This window comes from Eleutherodactylus coqui, chromosome 5 (assembly GCF_035609145.1).
Source record: "Eleutherodactylus coqui strain aEleCoq1 chromosome 5, aEleCoq1.hap1, whole genome shotgun sequence".
Lineage (NCBI taxonomy): Eukaryota > Metazoa > Chordata > Amphibia > Anura > Eleutherodactylidae > Eleutherodactylus > Eleutherodactylus coqui.
This window is the reverse complement of record NC_089841.1, coordinates 33,673,321-33,690,940: the sequence shown is the minus strand read 5'-3', so window position 1 is coordinate 33,690,940 and position 17,620 is coordinate 33,673,321. Positions and strand designations below refer to the sequence as shown.

The 17,620-nt window shown below is 51.7% G+C and overlaps 1 protein-coding gene across 3 annotated transcripts; it reads left to right on the top strand.

Moving 5' to 3' along the window:
- The first annotated feature begins 7,895 nt into the window (after positions 1–7,895).
- On the top strand, positions 7,896–16,319 carry LOC136629202 (uncharacterized). 3 transcript variants are annotated; one of them, XM_066605375.1, is made up of 2 exons: positions 7,896–8,796; positions 16,019–16,319. In XM_066605375.1, exons 1-2 carry the CDS (start codon positions 7,969–7,971, stop codon positions 16,076–16,078), a joined length of 888 nt encoding a protein of 295 aa, XP_066461472.1. In that variant the 5' UTR covers positions 7,896–7,968; the 3' UTR covers positions 16,079–16,319. The 3 variants fall into 3 exon arrangements, with proteins under 3 accessions (XP_066461472.1, XP_066461474.1, XP_066461473.1); XM_066605377.1 differs by lacking the exon at positions 16,019–16,319 and adding an exon at positions 15,451–15,587; XM_066605376.1 differs by lacking the exon at positions 16,019–16,319 and adding an exon at positions 12,689–12,793.
- The last annotated feature ends 1,301 nt before the right edge of the window (positions 16,320–17,620 follow it).

The following is a 17,620-nucleotide window of genomic DNA, read 5'->3' as shown; positions in this document are numbered from 1 at the left end:
ATCCTGATCCCCCACACATCACACACAGCTCTACTCCATCCATCCTGATCCCCCACACATCACACACACAGCTCTACTCCATCCCTCCTGATCCCCCACACATCACACACAGCTCTACTCCATCCATCCTGATCCCCCACACATCACACACACAGCTCTACTCCATCCAGCCTGATCCCCACATCCCACACACAGCTCTACTCCATCCATCCTGATCCCCCACACATCACACATGCAGCTCTACTCCATCCATCCTGATCCCCACACATCACACACGCAGCTCTACTCCATCCATCCTGATCCTCACACATCACACACACGGCTCTACACCATCCATTCTGATCCCCCACACATCACACACACAGCTCTACTCCATCCATCCTGATCCCCCCCACATCACACACACAGCTCTACTCCATCCATCCTGATCCCCCACATCCCACACACAGCTCTACTCCATCCATCCTGATCCCCACACATCACACACACATAGCTCTACTCCATCCAACCTGATCCCCACACATCACACACACAGCTCTACTCCATCCATCCTGACCCCCACACATCACACACACAGCTCTACTCCATCCATCCTGATCCCCCACACATCACACACAGCTCTACTCCATCCATCCTGATCCCCACACATCACACACACAGCTCTACTCCATCCATCCTGATCCCCACACATCACACACACAGCTCTACTCCATCCATCCTGATCCTCACACATCACACACACGGCTCTACACCATCCATTCTGATCCCCCACACATCACACACACAGCTCTACTCCACCCATCCTGATCCCCCCACATCACACACACAGCTCTACTCCATCCATCCTGATCCCCCACATCCCACACACAGCTCTACTCCATCCATCCTGATCCCCCACACATCACACACAGCTCTACTCTATCCATCCTGATCCCCACACATCACACACACAGCTCTACTCCATCCATCCTGATCCCCCACACATCACACACATAGCTCTACTCCATCCATGCTGATCCCCACACATCACACACACAGCTCTACTCCATCTATCCTGATCCCCACACATCACACACGCACAGCTCTACTCCATACATCTTGATCCCCCACACATCACACACAGCTCTACTCCATCCATCCTGATCCCCCACACATCACACACACAGCTCTACTCCATCCCTCCTGATCCCCCACACATCACACACAGCTCTACTCCATCCATCCTGATCCCCACACATCACACACACACACAGCTCTACTCCATCCATCCTGATCCCCACACATCACAAACACATAGCTCTACTCCATCCATCCTGATCCCCACACATCTCTACTCCATCCATCCTGATCCCCCACACACAGCTCTACTTCATCCATCCTGATCCCCACACATCACACACACAGCTCTACTTCATCCATCCTGATCCCCACACATCACACACACAGCTCTACTCCATCCATCCTGACCCCCACACATCACACACACAGCTCTACTCCATCCATCCTGATCCCCCACACATCACACACAGCTCTACTCCATCCATCCTGATCCCCACACATCACACACACAGCTCTACTCCATCCATCCTGATCCCCACACATCACACACACAGCTCTACTCCATCCATCCTGATCCCCCACACACAGCTCTACTTCATCCATCCTGATCCCCACTCATCACACACACAGCTCTACTCCATCCATCCTGATCCCCACACATCACACACACAGCTCTACTCCATCCATCCTAATCCCCCACACATCACACACAGCTCTATTCCATCCATCCTGATCCCCACACATCACACACAGCTCTACTCCATCCATCCTGATCCTCACACATCACACACACGGCTCTACAGCATCCATTCTGATCCCCCACACATCACACACACAGCTCTACTCCATCCATTCTGATCCCCCACACATCACACACACAGCTCTACTCCATCCATCCTGATCCCCACACATCCCACACACAGCTCTACTCCATCCATCCTGATCCCCCACACATCACACACAGCTCTACTCTATCCATCCTGATCCCCACACATCACACACACAGCTCTACTCCATCCATCCTGATCCCCCACACATCACACACACAGCTCTACTCCATCCATGCTGATCCCCACACATCGCACACACAGCTCTACTCCATCTATCCTGATCCCCACACATCACACACACAGCACTACTCCATCCATCCTGATCCCCACACATCACACACACAGCTCTACTCCATCCATCCTGATCCCCACACATCACACACAGCTCTACTCCATCCATCCTGATCCCCCACACATCACACACACAGCTCTACTCCATCCATCCTGATCCCCACACATCACACACAGCTCTACTCCATCCATCCTGATCCCCCACACATCACACACACAGCTCTACTCCATCCACCCTGACCCCCACACATCACACACACAGCTCTACTCCATCCATCCTGATCCCCACACATCACACACAGCTCTAGTTCATCCATCCTGATCCCCACACATCACACACACACAGCTCTACTCCATCCAGCCTGATCCCCACACATCACACACACAGCTCTACTCCATCCATCCTGACCCCCACACATCACACACAGCTCTACTCCATCCATCCTGATCCCCCACACATCACACACACAGCTCTACTCCATCCATCCTGATCCCATACACATCACACACACAGCTCTACTCCATCCATCCCGATCCCCCACACATCACACACAGCTCTACTCCATCCATCCTGATCCCACACACATCACACACAGCTCTACTCCATCCATCCTGATCCCCACACATCACACACACAGCTCTACTTCATCCATCCTGATCCCCACACATCACACACACAGCTCTACTCCATCCATCCTGACCCCCACACATCACACACACAGCTCTACTCCATCCATCCTGATCCCCCACACATCACACACAGCTCTACTCCATCCATCCTGATCCCCACACATCACACACACAGCTCTACTCCATCCATCCTGATCCCCACACATCACACACACAGCTCTACTCCATCCATCCTGATCCCCCACACACAGCTCTACTTCATCCATCCTGATCCCCACATCACACACACAGCTCTACTCCATCCATCCTGATCCCCACACATCACACACACAGCTCTACTCCATCCATCCTAATCCCCCACACATCACACACAGCTCTATTCCATCCATCCTGATCCCCACACATCACACACAGCTCTACTGCATCCATCCTGATCCTCACACATCACACACACGGCTCTACACCATCCATTCTGATCCCCCACACATCACACACACAGCTCTACTCCATCCATTCTGATCCCCCACACATCACACACACAGCTCTACTCCATCCATCCTGATCCCCACACATCCCACACACAGCTCTACTCCATCCATCCTGATCCCCCACACATCACACACAGCTCTACTCTATCCATCCTGATCCCCACACATCACACACACAGCTCTACTCCATCCATCCTGATCCCCCACACATCACACACACAGCTCTACTCCATCCATGCTGATCCCCACACATCGCACACACAGCTCTACTCCATCTATCCTGATCCCCACACATCACACACACAGCACTACTCCATCCATCCTGATCCCCACACATCACACACACAGCTCTACTCCATCCATCCTGATCCCCACACATCACACACAGCTCTACTCCATCCATCCTGATCCCCCACACATCACACACACAGCTCTACTCCATCCATCCTGATCCCCACACATCACACACAGCTCTACTCCATCCATCCTGATCCCCACACATCACACACACAGCTCTACTTCATCCATCCTGATCCCCACACATCACACACACAGCTCTACTCCATCCATCCTGATCCCCACACATCACACACAGCTCTACTCCATCCATCCTGATCCCCCACACATCACACACACAGCTCTACTCCATCCATCCTGATCCCCACACATCACACACAGCTCTACTCCATCCATCCTGATCCCCCACACATCACACACACAGCTCTACTCCATCCACCCTGACCCCCACACATCACACACACAGCTCTACTCCATCCATCCTGATCCCCACACATCACACACACACAGCTGTACTCCATCCAGCCTGATCCCCACACATCACACACACAGCTCTATTCCATCCATCCTGACCCCCACACATCACACACAGCTCTACTCCATCCATCCTGATCCCCCACACATCACACACACAGCTCTACTCCATCCATCCTGATCCCATACACATCACACACACAGCTCTACTCCATCCATCCCGATCCCCCACACATCACACACAGCTCTACTCCATCCATCCTGATCCCACACACATCACACACAGCTCTACTCCATCCATCCTGATCCCCACACATCACACACACAGCTCTACTTCATCCATCCTGATCCCCACACATCACACACACAGCTCTACTCCATCCATCCTGACCCCCACACATCACACACACAGCTCTACTCCATCCATCCTGATCCCCCACACATCACACACAGCTCTACTCCATCCATCCTGATCCCCACACATCACACACACAGCTCTACTCCATCCATCCTGATCCCCACACATCACACACACAGCTCTACTCCATCCATCCTGATCCCCCACACACAGCTCTACTTCATCCATCCTGATCCCCACACATCACACACACAGCTCTACTCCATCCATCCTGATCCCCACACATCACACACACAGCTCTACTCCATCCATCCTAATCCCCCACACATCACACACAGCTCTATTCCATCCATCCTGATCCCCACACATCACACACAGCTCTACTGCATCCATCCTGATCCTCACACATCACACACACGGCTCTACACCATCCATTCTGATCCCCCACACATCACACACACAGCTCTACTCCATCCATTCTGATCCCCCACACATCACACACACAGCTCTACTCCATCCATCCTGATCCCCACACATCCCACACACAGCTCTACTCCATCCATCCTGATCCCCCACACATCACACACAGCTCTACTCTATCCATCCTGATCCCCACACATCACACACACAGCTCTACTCCATCCATCCTGATCCCCCACACATCACACACACAGCTCTACTCCATCCATGCTGATCCCCACACATCGCACACACAGCTCTACTCCATCTATCCTGATCCCCACACATCACACACACAGCACTACTCCATCCATCCTGATCCCCACACATCACACACACAGCTCTACTCCATCCATCCTGATCCCCACACATCACACACAGCTCTACTCCATCCATCCTGATCCCCCACACATCACACACACAGCTCTACTCCATCCATCCTGATCCCCACACATCACACACAGCTCTACTCCATCCATCCTGATCCCCCACACATCACACACACAGCTCTACTCCATCCACCCTGACCCCCACACATCACACACACAGCTCTACTCCATCCATCCTGATCCCCACACATCACACACAGCTCTAGTTCATCCATCCTGATCCCCACACATCACACACACACAGCTCTACTCCATCCAGCCTGATCCCCACACATCACACACACAGCTCTACTCCATCCATCCTGACCCCCACACATCACACACAGCTCTACTCCATCCATCCTGATCCCCCACACATCACACACACAGCTCTACTCCATCCATCCTGATCCCATACACATCACACACACAGCTCTACTCCATCCATCCTGATCCCCCACACATCACACACAGCTCTACTCCATCCATCCTGATCCCACACACATCACACACAGCTCTACTCCATCCATCCTGATCCCCACACATCACACACAGCTCTACTCCATCCATCCTGACCCCCACACATCACACACACAGCTCTACTCCATCCATCCTGATCCCATACACATCACACACACAGCTCTACTCCATCCATCCTGATCCCCACACATCACACACACAGCTCTACTCCATCCATCCTGATCCCCACACATCACACACACAGCTCTACTCCATCCATCCTGATCCCCACACATCACACACACAACTCTACTCCATCCATCCTGATCCCCACACATCACACACACAACTCTACTACATCCATCCTGATCCCCACACATCACACACACAGCTCTACTCCATCCATCCTGATCCCCACACATCACACAAACACAGCTCTACTCCATCCATCCTGATCCCCCACACATCACACACAGCTCTACTCCATCCATCCTGATCCCCCACACATCACACACAGCTCTACTCCATCCATCCTGATCCCCCACACATCACACACACAGCTCTACTCCATCCATGCTGATCCCCACACATCGCACACACAGCTCTACTCCATCCATCCTGATCCCCACACATCACACACACAGCTCTACTCCATCCATTCTGACCCCCACACATCACACACAGCTCTACTCCATCCATTCTGATCCCCCACACATCACACACACAGCTCTACTCCATCCATCCTGATCCCCACACATCACACACACAGCTCTACTCCATCCATCCTGATCCCCACACATCACACACACAGTTCTACTCCATCCATCCTGATCCCCCACACACAGCTCTACTTCATCCATCCTGATCCCCACACATCACACACACAGCTCTACTTCATCCATCGTGATCCCCACACATCACACACACAGCTCTACTCCATCCATCCTGACCCCCACACATCACACACACAGCTCTACTCCATCCATCCTGATCCCCCACACATCACACACAGCTCTACTCCATCCATCCTGATCCCCACACATCACACACACAGCTCTACTCCATCCATCCTGATCCCCACACATCACACACACAGCTCTACTCCATCCATCCTGATCCCCCACACACAGCTCTACTTCATCCATCCTGATCCCCACACATCACACACACAGCTCTACTCCATCCATCCTGATCCCCACACATCACACACAGCTCTACTCCATCCATCCTGATCCCCCACACATCACACACACAGCTCTACTCCATCCATCCTGATCCCCACACATCACACACAGCTCTACTCCATCCATCCTGATCCCCCACACATCACACACACAGCTCTACTCCATCCACCCTGACCCCCACACATCACACACACAGCTCTACTCCATCCATCCTGATCCCCACACATCACACACACACAGCTCTACTCCATCCAGCCTGATCCCCACACATCACACACACAGCTCTATTCCATCCATCCTGACCCCCACACATCACACACAGCTCTACTCCATCCATCCTGATCCCCCACACATCACACACACAGCTCTACTCCATCCATCCTGATCCCATACACATCACACACACAGCTCTACTCCATCCATCCCGATCCCCCACACATCACACACAGCTCTACTCCATCCATCCTGATCCCACACACATCACACACAGCTCTACTCCATCCATCCTGATCCCCACACATCACACACAGCTCTACTCCATCCATCCTGATCCCCACACATCACACACACAGCTCTACTCCATCCATCCTGATCCCCACACATCACACACACAGCTCTACTCCATCCATCCTGATCCCCCACACACAGCTCTACTTCATCCATCCTGATCCCCACACATCACACACACAGCTCTACTCCATCCATCCTGATCCCCACACATCACACACAGCTCTACTCCATCCATCCTGATCCCCCACACATCACACACACAGCTCTACTCCATCCATCCTGATCCCCACACATCACACACAGCTCTACTCCATCCATCCTGATCCCCCACACATCACACACACAGCTCTACTCCATCCACCCTGACCCCCACACATCACACACACAGCTCTACTCCATCCATCCTGATCCCCACACATCACACACACACAGCTCTACTCCATCCAGCCTGCGGTGGGCGTGTCAGAGTGCAGCAGTGTGTGCTCAGCTGTTGGAGAGTGAAGACGTGCAGGCAGCCTCTCCCTCTTCCAGGGGGAGAAGGTCTGCTTTTCCCCAGCGAGTATGCCCTCGCCTGGGGCATCCACTGCCTCCCGGGATGGACCGGCGGGGGGCAGCGAGAGGCAGCCGGTTCCAGGAGCCAATACAGAATTAAGGAGGTCGCAGAGACTGAAAGTGCAAGCGGCAGAAATTAAAGGTAAGCCCCAGGAGGAAGATCTGTACTCCTGGGGTGAAAGAAAGGATGGAGAGACAGCAGAGCAATTAGCCACCCGCTTTAATAAGTACAAGCGGGAGTTTGAGGCAATAAGCGGCAAATTGAAGAAACTGCAGCATGAAGTGCAGGGTCTGAAAGCCCTGCTAGAGACATGCTCAAGAGACCAAAAGAAAGACTATCAGGACGAAATAAAGAACATAATGGAAGAAATTAAGAAACTGACGGCAAGAAAAGACGCTATAAAGGCCAACGGAGGCAGCATGTCGGAGAACTGGAGACACCAGGAGCGCTTTAATAGGAATATTCCATTCTATACCAGCAGTGAAGAGAGTGCAGAGGAAGGCTGCAGAGGAAAAACCCAGCTTTCTGCAAGCCTGCAGCAGCATTCAAACACTGCTAGATCACAGGGGGTTAATGAACAGAGCCCCAGAGGCGGCCAAGGAAAGCAGAGGACGGGTCACGAGTCTGACGCTAGCATCCCGGCAAGACAAGCCGACCCGCCCCTCTCAGGTTCATCCATGGAAGAGGAAAGTGACAGCGGCGGGTATCTACTCAGCGAGATCCAGAAAATGGAGGCCCCCCCGGATTTGAGCAAGCTGTGCTTCGGGAACGAGACACCTGAAGAGGACACCCGTATCCGCGCAAAAGGCCAGGCGAAGAAGGCTACAGTGGAAGTGGTAAGTTCAAGATATGTGCCACTTCCTGATAATGCAATCCCTGCGGCAGGGGGTCGCCCGGTGTCTGAAGTGGCACCGGGAGCCAGTCAAAAGGGAGAGAAAATAGAACCATTGGTAGCCCCCCGTGTCCAGTCTGGCAAGGTGCTTGCTGCAGGGTCAGACTGCAAGGGGGAGGGGCATAGTAATGATGGTTTCGCGGGCTCGGTGGAGCAAGTACAGTTGGAGCATGTAGCTAAGCAGGTCTCCTCAGACCAGGCTACTGTGGTGGAGGTACAGGAGCCGGGTGAGGGGACTGATGATATGGATTGTTTGCCAATAGTAGAGGAGCAGTGCCCTGGAGGGGGGGAGAACGCACAGGCGGCAACGCAGCAGCAGCCGGTGGTCTCTCCTCTCCAGGACAAAGGAAAAGATACTAAAACAAAAGGGACCGGGCAGGGGTTAAATGTATCAAGAAAGGGCAGAGGCGATGCCAGTGTAAAATCAGCAGTGCCAGCAACATGCAATGTAAAACCTGAATCCCAAACTCTCCCGGCTCGTACAGGCACGGGGCTAGTGTCCAGCGGGGAGTTAGGGGTTAAGGCAGCGGATCGTGCACAGGAGACGGAGGGGCGGGGAGCTGAAGCAGCGGGGAGTGGAAAGGCAGGAGTGATTAAAAAGGGGCAGCTGATGAATGAAAGTAAAAAGCAGTCCGGGGTTCTCAGCACTCAGAGGGTTAAAAAAGTCCAGGGAAAAAAAATAGAAGTAAAAGCAGTAGCGCCCAGGGAAGGTGCCACCGGGAAATCAGTTGGGGCAAGTAAGACAGCATCAGGCCCGAGTGCTAGAGAAACTGCGCCAAAGTCAGTCTCTTTGGAAGATGTTAAAATGAGAAGAGCTGCGAGTTGTAAGAGTGTGGCTGAAATAAAGGAGGGTAAAAGAAGAATGAGTGAGAGTGGTCGGGATGGCCGGCTGGGGAGGACCCATGCCATGCTGCAAAGTGGCTCGTCGGGGACCCTTTCGGTGCAGGCCAGCCCGAAGGTAAAGAAAGTAGCAGGGAAGACGATACAAGCAGTTTCCCAAAACAAGAGGGGAGGGGGAACTGAGGAGGGACAAAAGGGAAATAAAAGAAAGAATGGTGGAGTGCATGAGGGGGTGAAAGTAATAAAGCAAGTAGAAGCAGAGGGAGAGAAGGAGATTGTAATAGATAAGGGAAATGAAGGGCTAAACACTGATAGAGGGGAGGAGGGGAGTGTTGAAAGAACAAAACAGAATAAAATGCAGAATAACAAAGGTGTGGAGGTTGAGGAAAGTAGGGAGAGTGAGGGGAGGGAGAAGAGTGTGGGTGCAGGTGAGAATGCAGGTGAAGGATGCTGGAGTGGAAAAATTATGGAAGGGGGAAAAGGGATTGAGCCTCCCCAGCAAGGGAGCGGGAGCAATAATGAGATGAGTGGAGATGAGAGGGGGGCTATGCCGGGCCCTTCATCTAGGCCCTCCCCTCCCCGCAGTAGTAACCCCCCGGTGGCCCCTGGGGCAAAGAGCTACGCTGGTGCAGTTCAGGGTGATGCGAGGAGGGTTTTGTCTGGTGGCACGGATAGGGATTTAAGACAGCAACTCACGGCCGCTCTGAGACGGGGCGAGAGGTTTGCCCTTATAGATGGTGAGCAGGTGGATTTAAGTTTTTGGGTTCAACGTTTTGGTCTTTCTGCCTTCCGAGAAAATATGGGAAATTGGTCACTCCCAACAGGCGGGCCAAGGGGGACCAGAAGGAATGCAGTCCGTCTTCGGTGGGAAAGTGATGAAACATGCCCTAGGAGGAGTGAGGTGGTTGAACTACTGCTGAAGATGGGCTTCAGGGCACATAACATCTTTGCTCTGATCCATCCCTTCGGTACCCCGGAGTTCGACATCAGTTTCGTAAGGCCAGAGGGTTTGGAACTCTTCTGGACCAATTACGAGCTGGTGAAGAATCGGCCCGGCTGGCGGGATTTCAGGGTCTCCCCCCTGTCCCGCCAGGACGATGTAAAGACGGTGACTGTGTTAACGCGTAATGAGTCTCTGTCTTCGCTTGATATCATGACCTGGTTAAGTCGTTTTGGAGAAGTTAAGGGTGCCCCGGTGAAAAACCGGGATGAATATGGTATCTGGTCCGGGGCATGGACTTTTCTGGTCCAGCTGAGCCGGGCGGGGAACTCAGTGACCCACATCCCCTCCTCGGCCTATCTGGGTAGGGACAGGATCTCGGTCTTCTACCGGGGACAGCCTAAAGTGTGTCACCGATGCGGCGACCCCACCCATTTTAGTGCAGACTGTACTCAGCAGGTGTGCTCCTCATGTGGAGGGGTAGGCCATACAGCCGCATCGTGTAGGGACATACGCTGTCACCTGTGTGGTGTTCTAGGACACCCCTACAGCCGCTGCCCTCGTTCTAGTGCCAACACGGCCCCTGAACCCACGGGTAGGCCTCAGGAGACGCAGGGTGAGGGTCTGCCGGTGGGGGAGGGTGTTGACGGGGGTACTGGGGCTGAGGGTCCAGTGAAGAACGGCAGTAAGACAGCAAGTCAGATGAGACGCCTGGAAGCCAGGAAGGCGGCAAGGGCAGGTGAAACATCTGGGAAAACCATTGGCACGGTCCGCGCCCCTGCCCTTGAGAAAGCTCCTGCTACTGAGGCTCCAGGGGAGAGCGAGTTGGAGGAGGAGACCGAGAGACTGCAGAGGGAAGAGGGGTCCGCCTCTGGCGCCGCTCTGTCATCAAATGAAGATGGCAGAGAATGGCTGGAAAAGAGGCGGAAAAAGGATGTGAAAAAGAAAAAACAACCAGGTAAAAGGAAATCTTCTCCTGCCCCGGGTCAGAGACTAATGGAAGGACAAACCGGCTCCCCTCTGGTGTCTCTTTCAAACCGTTTTCAATCCCTTGAGGGGGAACCTGAATCTCCCTTGCTAGTGGGGGTGACGGGGGAACCCGAGAGGGGTGGGGAGGGGCCGGAGGATGTGACCCCCCCTCCCGTCCTTGGGAAGACTGAGTCCCAGGGGAGGGAGGAGGTACCGAAGCCACCAGACAAAAGTTTGGCGTCCCCTGAAGGAGGGGCAACAATCGAGGGCATGGATATGTCTGCGTCATTAAAGAGAGGAGGAGAGGAATGTGGGTTTTCGGGTGAAGAAAGGGGAAGGGATAAGATAAGAGTCATCCAACCTTAATCACCTTAGATGGCGGCACTCAGTCCGTTGACGCTGGCGACCATTAATGTAGCCAGCATTAAGTCAAATACTGCAAGATTTATGGCCTTTGATTTTTTCAGCCGTGTTGAAGCTGATATTTTATTTTTGCAGGAGACCAGGCTAACAGATTTAGCCAGTATATATCAGGCAAAGAGGGAGTGGACTCACGGGCCCTCCTATTGGTCTCTTGCGGCCGAGCAGTATAGCGGAGTGGCGGTTCTTTTTAAAACCGCAGATGTCACATGCCGACGGGTGATTGAGGTGGAAATGGGGAGGTGTTTGGTCCTAGACGTCCTTGTGGGAGGTCAAGAGCTACGACTGATTAACATCTACGGTCCTCAAAGTCAATGTGAGCGAAAGGACCTTTTCACAAGGATCAAGCCCTATCTTTTTTCAAGCCGGTTGGTAGTCTTTGGTGGAGACTTCAATAACGTCACGAGGCTCTGCGATAGGGGAGGTACCAAAGACAGACTGGATTATGATAGCGTCGCTTTGAATAGAATAGTCAGTGAGGCTCGCCTGGAGGACATCCACATCAGGCATGCCCCAGGCAACACGGTGTTCACCTTCCATAGAGGTAGTAGTAGGTCTAGGATAGACAGGTTTTATTTAAAGGAGGAAGCTGTCTCCTCACCTTTATTGGTGGTGGAGGTGGAGTTCTCCGACCACTGTTTAATTATGTTTACTTTGAATGTTACAGATACCCCTCGGATGGGTAGAGGTTTATGGAAATTGAATTCGGCCCTCCTGGAAGAAGCTGAGATAAGACAGTCCTTTGAGGAGTTCCTTCAGAGCCAGATTCCGCTCATGGGCCTATGTAACAGTAAGTCAGAGTGGTGGGAGATTTTCAAGAAAAGGGCAGCGAGGTATTTCCGTGAGCTCTCTAACCTCAGATCCTTGTCTTGTTATCGTTTATATCAAGGACTGAGGAGGAAACTCGAGAGGCTTGTCTCGGCGGGGGGCAACCGTGAGGAAGTCTCCAGAGTGAAATCCCTGTTAAAAAGGTGCCAGTATGATAGGTACACATCCTTGGTTTTTGAGAGGGATTTCGGGAAATTCCGCTCGCCCGACCCCTACAGAAACTGTAGGATGTCAGTAAATAGTAAGATGGTTACAGGACTGATTGATAGTACAGGGTCTCTGAAGAGGTCCAGTTCAGAGATCCTGGAGGTAGTCAGATCCTACTACTCGGGCCTTCTGGCAGGGAAGGATCAAGATCGAGACAGGCTGTCGACTTTCCTGGCTGAAACCATTCCTGAAGAGAGAGTGACCTCTGGGCTTGACGTTTTGACAGACGCTATCAGAGAAGAGGAAGTGAGACTGGCCTTTGAAGGGCTTAAGCTCAAGAAAACGCCAGGTCCGGATGGCTTATCATCCGAGTTCTACAAAACCTTTAAGGAACAGTTGGTTCCCCTATTGACTGAGGTATATAATGAGTGCCTTTCCTCGGGTACTCTGCCAGAGTCAATGAGGAGGTCAGCCCTGATCATCTTGTCAAAGGGTAAGGATCCGTCCCGGATTGAGAATTGGCGTCCCATAGCGCTGCTCAATACGGACCGGAAGATTTTGGCTAAGGTGCTGTTTAATCGTTTGGTGCGTTTTGCACCGGAGTTGCTTTCGGGTGATCAGCACTGTTCTGTTCCAGGCCGAAGCACATTTAGTGCTGTGCTGAGTGTCCGGGAGGTTGTGGAGCAGGGCAGGGCTGGGAACTGGAGAGGGTTCTTGCTGTCCTTGGATCAGGCAAAGGCTTTTGATAAGGTTAACCATGAGTACCTCTGGTCGGTGCTTTTGAAATATGGTCTGCCGGTAGGGTTTGTCAATTGGTTAAAAACTTTGTACAAAGGGGCTGAGAGTTTCCCGCTGGTGAACGGTTGGGCTGGGCGCCCCTTTTTTGTGGGATCCGGGGTTCGTCAGGGCTGTCCCTTAAGCCCCCTGCTATACGTGTTTGCGATCGACCCCTTTTTAAGGAGGTTGGGTTGTGGGCCGTTGGCGGGGGTTGGGGTGGGCCTGGGGGACTCTGGGCCGGCACTAAGGGTGGTGGCCTACGCCGATGATGTCACGATTTTCGTCTCTTCTCGCGAGGAGGCGGGATGGGTGATGTCGGAGGTTGTGCAGTATTCAGAGGTAACTGGATCCCAGCTCAACTGGGATAAGTGTGGAAGTCTCTGGTTGGGAGAAGGAGACCCTGATTTTAGTCTCTCGGACACCCTCCCAAGACCCCAGGAGTCATTAAAAATTCTGGGCATCCATTTCGGCCAGGGAAATTATCCCGAGACAAATTGGGAAGGCAGACTAAAAGATGCCAGTCAAAAGGTGGACCAATGGAAGGGATGGTCTTTGTCCCTGAGGGAAAAGGTGAGCCTCATCAAAACCTTCCTGCTCCCCTTATTTATCTATCTGGGCAGCGTGTGCATCTTGCCAGAGTCTTCTTGGACACGGATCTATAGCCTGTTCTTCCAGCTCTTATGGGACAACAGGCTGAACCTAGTGAAGCGAGAGGTTACATACCGCCCAAGGAGACTAGGGGGATTGGGTATGGTCAATCCTGTGGTGTTTTTAGTCAACACCTTCTTGAAGATTAATCTAGTCAACTTCCGCAATGAGGAAAGGGCTCCTTGGTGGGTAGTTTCCTCTAAGTCATGGTTTCGGCCCTTTCTCCAGGATTGGGTGAGAGGAGGGCGAGTGAAAGACCTACGCACGCCGCACGGACATCTCCCGGCTTACGTTACTCCGGCTCTGAAGCTTATCCGTCGATGGGGCTTGGGGGCTGTGGAGGTTGAGACTCTCTCGAGGAGGTTCCTTGATAGGAGGGTCCTGACCTCCCGTTTCCAAAAGCCATTGGCCCTCAAGGACTGCCCAGGCCAGGACCTGGAGGGTGGGTTGGTTTTGTTAAATTCAGTGAGGGTCCCTATGAAGTTTTGGGATTTGGCCTGGCGCTCTTTCCACGGAAAGCTGTATGTGAGGGACAATCTGAAGTATAGGAGCACGGAGGAAAGAAATTGCCCCCGTGAGGAGTGTGGCTCTACGGTGGAAACCATGGAGCATTTCCTACTTCAATGTCCCTTCAATACAGAGGTATATAGAAGGGTGGGGATTTCCATCGGCTGGCCCCGGCTGGCTGGACTCTCCTATTCCGAGTGGGCATATGGAGCTTTCAAAGTTCTGGGTGGCCGGGATAAATGCACGTTATATTTAGTCAGCCTAGTGGTTAGATATTTCACGTGGCACGCAAGGTGTCTAGTTTCGACGCGTCAGAAAATCCTCCCGGTGGAAGTAGTATGTAGGGGCATTCTTGATGACCTGGGGAAGGTACGTTCTTGGGAGGGCAGCAGGTTGGGAGCGCCAAAGGCATCTCGGTTATGGAGGGGCCTTTCTTTTACGGTGCCCTAGCCTGTTTCCCTTTCCGATTCCTGGTGGTGGGCTGGTTTTTCTCACACTAATAGCTTTTTGTTTTGTTTTAAGTACAAAAGGAGAAATAGGGCTTGCAAATGACTGAACCAGGACTCAATGGTAAGACGGTGATGGTAAGAGGGTGAAGGTCATTTTCTTTATAGTGAAGAGAATTAAGTGTGTAACAAAATTTAATTAAATTATATTGAGGGGGGGAAAAAAAAAAAAAAAAAAAAATAAATAAATAAATAAATAAATAAATAAATTATATTTTGTGTATATATGTATATAATATGCTGTAAATATTAGATTAGTTATTGTGTTGGGGAAAAAAAAAAAAAAAAAAAAAAAATATATATATATATATAAAAATAATAATTTTGTAAGTAGGTTATAGTATAACTACGTAGGGAAACAGAAAATTGTATAAATAATGTAAACATTTCATGTTAACTTCTTTTCATCTCTTAAGGGCCCGGCATAGCGTAGGGGGGTTTATGAGGGGAATGTTCTAGGTGGTACTGTTATTTCATTTCAAATGGGAAAAAAAAATAAAAAATAAAAAAAAAATCTAAAGCCAGTTTATTTGTTTTTTTTCTGGGGAACGTATGCTGGCACTGCTGATTTGTCTGGCATCGAGGATCTTCTGGCACCAAGGAATCCATGGGCAGTAAGGGAAAGATACGGACAGAAAAACTAAAGCAGGAGAAGAGGCAAAGAACAAAAGAGAAGCTCAAGAAAGGTCAAGAGAGGATGAGGAGGTCCTTATTTTCATGTTTTGTTCAGAAGAAGCAAGCTTCCTGAGCGGACATTGTGCGGACTGGAATACACATGTTGTGTTAATTTGTGTTTGATGCTCCAAACTGTGGAGAGAGTCATACTTTTGTTTTGACAATTACTGTTATGTTTCCTAATTTTATAATAAAATAGAGTTCCATCCAGCCTGATCCCCACACATCACACACACAGCTCTACTCCATCCATCCTGACCCCCACACATCACACACAGCTCTACTCCATCCATCCTGATCCCCCACACATCACACACACAGCTCTACTCCATCCATCCTGATCCCATACACATCACACACACAGCTCTACTCCATCCATCCCGATCCCCCACACATCACACACAGCTCTACTCCATCCATCCTGATCCCCACACATCACACACAGCTCTACTTCATCCATCCTGACCCCCACACATCACACACACAGCTCTACTCCATCCATCCTGATCCCCACACATCACACACAGCTCTACTCCATCCATCCTGATCCCATACACATCACACACACAGCTCTACTCCATCCATCCTGATCCCCACACATCACACACACAGCTCTACTCCATCCATCCTGATCCCCCACACATCACACACACAGCTCTACTCCATCCATCCTGATCCCCACACATCACACACACCGCTCTACTCCATCCATCCTGATCCCCCACACATCACACACACAGCTCTAGTCCATCCATCCTGACCCCCACACATCACACACAGGTCTACGCCATTCATTCTGATCCCCCACACATCACACACACAGCTCTACTCCATCCATCCTGATCCCCACACATCACACACACAGCTCTACTCCATCCATCCTGATCCCCCACATCCCACACACAGCTCTACTCCATCCATTCTGATCCCCCACACCTCACACACAGCTCTACTCTATCCATCCTGATCCCCACACATCACACACACAGCTCTACTCCATCCATGCTAATCCCCACACATCACACACACAGCTCTACTCCATCCATGCTGATCCCCACACATCACACACACAGCTCTACTCCATCTATCCTGATCCCCACACATCACACACACAGCACTACTCCATCGATCCTGATCCCCACACATCACACACACACAGCTCTACTCCATCCATCCTGATCCCCCACACATCACACACAGCTCTACTCCATCCATCCTGATCCCCCACACATCACACACACAGCTCTACTCCATCCCTCCTGATCCCCCACACATCACACACAGCTCTACTCCATCCATCCTGATCCCCCACACATCCCACACACAGCTCTACTCCATCCATCCTGATCCCCCACACATCACACATGCAGCTCTACTCCATCCATCCTGATCCCCACACATCACACACACAGCTCTACTCCATCCATCCTGATCCTCACACATCACACACACGGCTCTACACCATCCATTCTGATCCCCCACACATCACACACACAGCTCTACTCCATCCA

What these genes read in the sequence shown, in the direction of transcription:
- LOC136629202 (XM_066605375.1), top strand. Translation starts at nt 7,969, where the DNA reads ATGCCCTCGCCTGGGGCATCCACTGCCTCCCGGGATGGACCGGCGGGG. An exon ending in AGAAGGCTACAGTGGAAGTG is followed by an intron (nt 8,797 to 16,018) that starts GTAAGTTCAAGA and finishes TCTGGCATCGAG; the next exon opens with GATCTTCTGGCACCAAGGAA.